The sequence below is a fragment of the Taeniopygia guttata genome, chromosome Z, assembly GCF_048771995.1.
Source record: "Taeniopygia guttata chromosome Z, bTaeGut7.mat, whole genome shotgun sequence".
Taxonomy (NCBI): domain Eukaryota; kingdom Metazoa; phylum Chordata; class Aves; order Passeriformes; family Estrildidae; genus Taeniopygia; species Taeniopygia guttata.
The window spans coordinates 58,690,238-58,698,400 of NC_133063.1; the positions used below are offsets into that span (position 1 = coordinate 58,690,238).

The 8,163-nt window shown below is 38.9% G+C and overlaps 1 protein-coding gene across 1 annotated transcript in view; it reads left to right on the forward strand.

The window, feature by feature from the left end:
- Positions 1–5,981, forward strand: part of PPWD1 (peptidylprolyl isomerase domain and WD repeat containing 1) — an 11,328-nt gene extending 5,347 nt beyond the window's left edge. Inside the window, exons 5-11 of the mRNA XM_002189498.7 lie at positions 38–485; positions 1,067–1,257; positions 1,733–1,922; positions 2,466–2,647; positions 3,794–3,875; positions 4,441–4,623; positions 5,615–5,981. Of these exons, the coding sequence (XP_002189534.3) occupies positions 38–485; positions 1,067–1,257; positions 1,733–1,922; positions 2,466–2,647; positions 3,794–3,875; positions 4,441–4,623; positions 5,615–5,758 (1,420 nt within the window). The 3' untranslated portion in view covers positions 5,759–5,981. The remainder of the gene's footprint in view (positions 1–37; positions 486–1,066; positions 1,258–1,732; positions 1,923–2,465; positions 2,648–3,793; positions 3,876–4,440; positions 4,624–5,614) is intronic.
- The last annotated feature ends 2,182 nt before the right edge of the window (positions 5,982–8,163 follow it).

Here is an 8,163-nt window from a genome sequence, read left to right on the forward strand (position 1 = left end):
TTTTTAATTTCTTTTTCCTTTCTACTCTTTGTTGCAGCTACCACCCTGGGCAGTGTGAATGGGTATATTGCCCTGGAGATGCTATATCTTCTGTTGCAACATCTGAGAAAAGCACAGGAAAAATATTCATTTATGATGGACGAGGAAATAACCAGCCACTTCATGTTTTTGATAAACTCCATATGTCCCCGCTTACTCAGATACGCCTGAACCCTGTCTACAAAGTAGTTGTGTCTTCTGACAAGTCCGGAATGATTGAGTACTGGACTGGTACTCCTCATGAATATAAATTTCCCAAGAATGTGAACTGGGAGTATAAAACAGATACCGATCTATATGAATTTGCTAAATGCAAGGCTTACCCATCCAGTATAAGTTTTTCACCTGATGGCAAGAAAATGGCCACTCTTGGGTCTGACAGAAAAGTTAGAATTTTTCGTTTTCTGACAGGAAAGCTCATGAGAGTCTTTGATGAATCTCTGAGTGTGAGTTTTGTCTTGTTTCTGCTTCTTTGAAGTGTTTTCTCTACTTACTTGAATTTGTTTGCCAGCACATTCACCTAAGCTATAATTTATTTCTAAAGGCAAGCTTCCTTCCTATATTTGTCTTGCAAAAAAGGCCTTCTGTGTTCTCTTGCTTAGAGAGTCTCTTAGATTGCTTTGTCCCAAAATGAATTCTTACTGGTTTGTGTTACCTACATAGTAAAACAGAGTTGTTGATTTTAATTTCTGTTTTCATGCTGGTAGATTACATTTAACTAGAAAGCAATTGTGGAAAATGGTGGAAAATGCCCATTGCAAGTAACATCATGATAATGAATTAAATTTGTCATCTTTTAAGGAATTTGATAGATAATTGCACACTTTCATGTGCTTAAGCCTAGTCCTACAACATGCCTATTGTATCATTAAAATAGAGTATTACTTGTATTTACCTAAATTTTTCAGTTAAGTTTGAATGCAGTAATCTTACTTAAATTCAGTATTTTCTAGTAATGTGAATCAGTGTTTTACTGGATAAAAAGTTTAAAATATGTTAATATATTAGGCTGGGGTTTTTTTGGTAGATGTTTACTGAGCTTCAGCAGATGAGACAACAACTGCCTGACATGGAGTTTGGCCGGCGTATGGCAGTTGAGCGTGAGCTGGAGAAAGTGGATGCAGTAAGATTAATTAACATAATTTTTGATGAAACTGGACACTTCGTTCTCTATGGAACTATGTTGGGCATTAAAGTCATAAATGTGGAGACTAACAGGTAAGTTCCAGTGACACACATTGAGATAAATTTCTGTTTTAAAGTCTTTATTCAGTCAAAATTAGAGCATATTTGTAACTTGATATGATTGTGGAGGTGTCTTAATCTTTTTGTGTTATTTGAGAGCCTTACCTTATACTGTAAGGCTTTCATTCTTTTTAAGGAGTCATTGGAGATTAAAGTTTAGACAAATGGCAAGCACATGTGTATTAAAAATGTGTAATTGATCAATTAATCTCTGTGTAACTGGATGGGATAATGCAAATATAAAATAAAGGTGGATCATTTAGCTGGGATTTTTATTGCATAAGGAGGCTGACTGGTAAACTAAGATAGCAAGTTTAAATAGAAAAGTAATTAGTAAATAATGATTTTGAGGATTTTGAAATTTTGATCTGAATGTTACAGTCAGAAAGAAGGCATTCTCTGACTGTGAGCAGCTGAACATTACACCTCTTTACCTCTTGTATTTCAGGTGTATTCGTATCTTGGGAAAACAAGAGAACATCAGAATGATGCAACTGGCTTTGTTCCAAGGAGTAGCAAAGAAACATCGTGCAGCAATCACTATAGAGATGAAGGCATCTGAAAATCCTGTTCTCCAGAATATCCAGGCAGATCCAACAGTAATCTGCACAGCTTTTAAAAAAAACAGGTTTTACATGGTGTGTGGGGTTTCTATTTAAATAGCTCCATTCTTGTATTGATTTCTCTTCGTTATTTTTTATTTTTCTCTTTGCATGTCTCTAGTGCTTTTTGTAGTTGTAAATACAGCTTTTACAAAGGAGTCTCTTTATATTGCAAGTATATTTAGAATTTTTATCTTGAACTATCTGTACATTAACTAGAAACAGCTGTGATTTTTTTCATATATTTTTATTCCCCCAAGAAGATGATATCCTTTCGTTCTTATCGAAGAAAAACCTAAGAACATTTAAAATCTAACCAGATTTTATAAAGAAACAATAAGTAACTGTATGCATAAGAAATGTAATAGAAAAAAATTTAAGACCAGGACTAAGGACATTACAGGCAACCAACACAGCAGTCCAAGGATAGGCTGTCTATGAATTGTCTTTGTACATTTCAAATTGAATTGGGTGTTCAGCATTTTGATTAATGATATTGTTGTGTTGGGTGCAGAGCAGTGTGTATTTTAAGAGGAAAAAAGAAAAAAGCAGTTAACCTTCTGTTCTTTTGTGTTTCAGTTTACTAAACGTGAACCAGAAGACACAAAGAGTGCAGATTCTGACAGAGATGTATTTAATGAGAAACCTTCTAAAGAAGAAGTCATGGCAGCCACTCAAGCAGAAGGCCCCAAAAGAGTGTCAGACAGTGCCATCATCCACACAAGCATGGGAGATATTCATATCAAGCTTTTTCCTGTTGAGTATGTACTTGCTGTTTTTTCAGTTGCTTTGGTTTGGTTGCTTTCTTCTGTCCCTTGTGGTTGCAGTATTCAAGACTTTTCTCATGCTAGAAATAATTATTTTATTACCCTTTTTCTACTGTTTTTGTTTCCTGACAGTTGTGAATGACTGTGTTCTGCTCAGCAAGAACTGGGACTATAATCTAGTCTGTTCCGTTAGTTATGCCATTGGTGCTCTTTTTCACAAGATAGCTTAGAGTGTCAGTAAAATCCAAGCTAATGTTCTTTTTCACAGAGTGGAGTAACTCTACAGCTGTGGACTCAACTTGGCCATTTTCTCCTTATTGGGAGTGCAGATAGAAAGCTGGGGAACCTATAGTCAGTGGTGCCTTGAACTAGGCCTTCAGGAGACAGATGTGGTTTCTGGCTCTCATGGCTTAACCTCAGCCAGCAACAAAGCCCCCCAGAACCACTCGCTCATATCCCCCTTGGTGGAATGGGAGAGCGCTGGAAGAGTAAGAGTGAAAACCTACTCTTTGAGTTGAGATACAGGTAGTTTTATAGGGAAAGCATAAGGCATGCACCCAAGCAAAGCAAAACAGGGAACTGGACAGGCAGATGTTCCACTATCTCCAAGAAAACAGGGCTCCATCACATGGAGTGGGTACTTAGGAAGGCAAATCACCAATACTCTGCATGTCCCCTGCTTTTTCCCTCAGCTTTTATGTGCTGAACATAATGCCATATGTGCAATGGAGCATCCCTGTGGTCAGTTGGGTTCAGCTGTCTCAGCTAGGTGCCCTCTCAACACCTACAGCCCTAGCCTCCTCACTGGCAGGTGGGATTAGGAGCAGAAAAGGCCTCGACAGTGCATAAGCCCTGCTCAGCCAGAGCTAAAACATCCCTGTGCTATCAACACGGCTGCTGCCTTTCTGTGTAACCATGCAGCTTTTTGTGTTATGAGAGCTTTTTTTTGTAGCTCTTAAGCTTTTTGCTTTCAGCTCTTTTTGAATTTAGGTCTGAGGAGTTGGAGATTTTTTTTTAACTTATTTGGCTAAATCCCTTCCTGAAATACTGCACAGCACAAGGGTGTCTTAGTCCCAGCTTAAATCTTTATGGCTCTGTCACCAGATAAATACTATTGTGTTTTCTGTTACATTACCTTAGGTGTCCCAAAACAGTGGAAAACTTCTGTGTGCACAGCAGGAATGGTTACTACAATGGACACATAATTCACCGTATCATCAAGGTAAAATGCAACATATTAATTTTTTGTTTATTTATGTAACGTACTCTGGTGGTCAGTCCTCTGTTAACACTTCCTTTTGCACATAGGATTGTTGGAGTGATTTTAGAGTTCCTTGTCAATTCTGAACAGGTCTGATGTTCTAAACACCTTTAGCACTTACTAAAGTTGTAGTAGCTGTTCTGCAACTGACAAGGTAGCAGAAAACTAAAAATTGAAAGATGAGTCCTGCTATCCTGCTTGAATTAAAACTTTGCTTCATGTCAGAAGGCGTTTCTTGTAATGCTTCTTATTTCTGTTGCATTAGAATCAAGTGATAGAGCCTAAGAATTTGCAAAAGGTAGAGATAGGCAGGTTTTTGTCCTTCATTGTCAGGATAGTGAGTAACCTTGCTTTTTCTCAAGTACTTGATAGACACTTAAAGCCTTAAATGTTTTTTCCCTTACACACAACATTTTAACACATTTTGTGGAAAGGTTTGAAGTAAGTTTGAAAAAATGTCACCTAGCATATAACACTTATGGTTATGTATTCTATGCAGTAATGTGATAACATAATTTCTGTGCAGGGTTTCATGATTCAGACTGGTGACCCAACTGGTACAGGAATGGGAGGTGAAAGTATTTGGGGAGGAGAATTTGAAGACGAGTTTCATTCAACTTTACGACATGACAGACCATATACACTCAGCATGGCTAATGCAGGACCAAATACCAATGGATCCCAGTTTTTTATAACAGTGGTGCCAACTGTAAGTATACTAAAAGCTCAATTTAAGGACTGAGAGGCCACCTAGATAATAAAAATAACTTTTTTCCCCATGGAAAAAGGAACACACTAGTACTTACTTTACAAATAAATGATCCACATGATGTGTAGTGTATAGGCTTCACTGAAACTGTCCCTTAAAAGATACAAATAATTTCCATCACATGTGATCAGGAGGCCTTTTGCCTTTAAATGGAGTGAGGGTGATATAAAATTCCTAGGCATGTTTGCAATCATGTATTACTAGAGTATCTTATGTTAGTAATAGTCTTTTAAACTTGATGGAAATCTAGACATTGCTTCAGTTGTTTGGGGTTTGGATATGGTGCCAGGATGTCTGTCTAATATGCTCTAATTGTAGCTATAAAAGGGAGCCAGTGTTCAGGTTTAAAAATTTCATTGTGTATAAGTTCAGAGCCAACAATAGAAATTTTGATATGTGAATGTAAGATATAGAAACCAAATCCTTAAAAGTAATACTTATAAAACCTGTATTCTTATAGCACTTCAAAGTAATATTAAAAAAAATCTATCTACCATAGTTCTGAGGTTTATTAAGTTGTACGAGGGCCTATATTCAAACTGGGCATACCATATGAGTATTGAATTGGGCAGTATTCTGTACTGGCTCTTAAAATTCCTCTGTGAAAATAACAAAAATCAGAGAGACTGAAACAACATTTCTATGAACTGACAATACATTTTAAAACGAACTGTACATGCTACTGCACCGGTAGAACATGACCTCTGTAGTACTTTAAGAAAGCAATTGAAAAGGTAAGTTCAAATGCATATGAATATGTGTTAGCTGTATTCTAGTATTTCCTTGCATGCTGGTATTTACAGGGTGTTAGGTTCCATAGTCTGGACACACAAAATGAATCCATGTACACTTTATTTTTGGTTTGGTATGTTAGCTACATGCTGGTTTCTGTTTTAACATGTTTTTCTTTTTCTCCTGTGCTTTCAAACAGCCGTGGCTCGACAACAAGCACAGTGTGTTTGGACGGGTGACTAAAGGAATGGAAGTTGTTCAGAGAATCTCAAATGTCAAAGTCAATCCCAAAACTGACAAACCCTATGAGGATATCAGCATCATTAATATAACAGTGAAGTAAGGCAGGCATTGAAGGTTCCAGCTTAAGCAGAAAAAATCTGAGCATGTGGGACCTAGAAAGGGACCTAGGAAGAACAAACATTTTTGATAGCTCCTAGATATAGCAAATACCAGGACAGAGCAATCACCAGTTCTATTATTTTTAATGTACCTAAAGTGCCCTAATTCTGCATTTCTGGTAACTTTGTATTTTAAAGTAAAAACATGTACATGTTTCTTACAAAGTCTACTGTCTTTCTTGCATCTCTTCTATATGAAATTGAAGATAAAATCCCCTACCATGTCCCATGATAGTGTTTGTAACTTTTTCATGTTTATTTGCATCTTTCATATTTAATTAATCTGTTTCACAGTACTGAAATCTTTGACACAGGAAAAGGCCAGAAATACTAAGCTGAGTGAACTTCTCAATTCTTTGTACATGTATTAAAAATTAGATTCAGTTATGGTACTGTTGGCTATGAAAAGCAAACAATGTTATCTCCTCTATTCTTTAAAAATAGTTTTGTACACATCTCTGTCCAAGAGCAATGATCAACTCTTAAAATGCCAGTGTATAAATTCCTTTGCAATATGTTTGGTTTTTCCAGTGATTTTTTTCTTTCATTTTTGCTTTCTCTTTATTTTAGCCTAGTGAGTATTCTTTTCTGCTTCATTTTTAGCCAACATCCTACAAACATTACTGCTTCTACTGAAATATTTTATTTTAAACTGTGATCATCATCTGAACTAAGCTTTGCATCAGCTGTTTCTGATGGAGTTACAGAACAAAATCTTTAAGGCTGAAAAAAACTGGTAAGGTTAGTAAATCAAATGTTAATCCAGCAACACTACCATCTTTACCATTAAACGATGTCCCCAGGTATGACATCCATATGTTTTTTGAACTCTTCCAGGGATGGTGACTCCATCACTTCAGTGGGTGCTCTATTACAATACCTGACCGCAATTCAGTGATTAAATTTTTCCTGATGTCCAATGGTAATCTGAGGCTATTTCCTCTTGTCCTGTCATTAGTTAGCTGGGAGAACAGGCCAACACTGACCTGGCTACATCTTTCTTTTAGGCAGATGTAGAGATTGATAAGATCTCCCCTGAGCCTCCTTTTCTTCTCTGCTGTTCCTCACAGGACTTGTGCTCCAGACCCTTCACCAGCATCTCAATATCCCTTCTGAACTGAGGGCCCAGCACTGAACACAGGATTTGAGGTGTGGCCTCACCAGTGCCCAGTACAGGGGGACAATCCCTGCCCTGGTCCTGCTGGCCACACCATTGCTGATCCAGGCCAGGATGCCATTGGCCCCCTTGGCCACCTGGGCACACCCTGGCTCATGTTCAGCTGCTGTCACCAGCACCCCCAGGTCCCTTTCTGCCTGGCCACCCTCCAGCCACTCTGTCCCCAGCCTGTGGAGCTGCCTGGGGCTGTTGTGACCCAAGGGCAGGACCCAGCACTTGGCCTTGTTGAACTTCACACCATTGGCCTCAGCCCATGATCCAGTGTGCCCAGATCCCTCTGCAGAGCCTTCCTGCCCTCCAGCAGATCAATAACCCCAAGGTGTCATGCATGAACTTAACCGAAGGTGGACCTGATCAGCAATACCCAGTGGTATTACACAGTGCTGGTTCCAGCTCTGAGCTCCAGGTTACCAGCACCTGTGAGCAGCCACCAGCTGGAGGTAACTAACTTTTCCATTCACCACCACTCTTGGGGCCCAGCCATCCAGAGAGTTTTTAACCCATGAACTGTGCACCTGTCCAAGCCACAAGCAGCCAGTATCTCCAGGGGAATGCGATGGGTGACAGCGTCAAAAGCTTTAGTAAAGTCTGAGCAGACAACATCCACAGACTTTTTTCATCCACTAAGTGTGTCAGGTTTGTCAAGCAAGACCTGCATTTCACATATCTGTACTGGCTGGGCCCTAAAACCCTGACTGTTTTACAGATGATGGCACTTGGGATGAGCTGCTCTATGATCTTCGGGAACAAGGTTAGGCTGACCTGTAGGTCCCTAGATCCATCTTCTGACACTTCTTGTAGGTAGGTGTTACAGTTGCCAATTTGTAGTCACCTCCTCCATCAGCCAGGACTGTTGGTAAATTATTTGAAGTGTCTTCTTGGTGCCTTAAAATGATTTAAAGCTCTTCCAATCAGTTTCATCAGTAACCTCGGTGGATCCCATCTGGTCCCACAGACTTGCAGCTAAGTGGTCTAGGAAGTACTAGCCATTTCTTCCTGAATTATGACCGCTTCATTTTGTTCCTCATCCCTGGCTTGCACTTCAGGGGACTTGATACTCTGAGGATAACTAGTCTTACTGTTAAAAACTGAGACAAAAAAAGCATGAAGTACTTCAGCTTTTATTTTTTGCTTTGTCAGTTGCCCTCTGCATGCAATAAAGGATGAAAA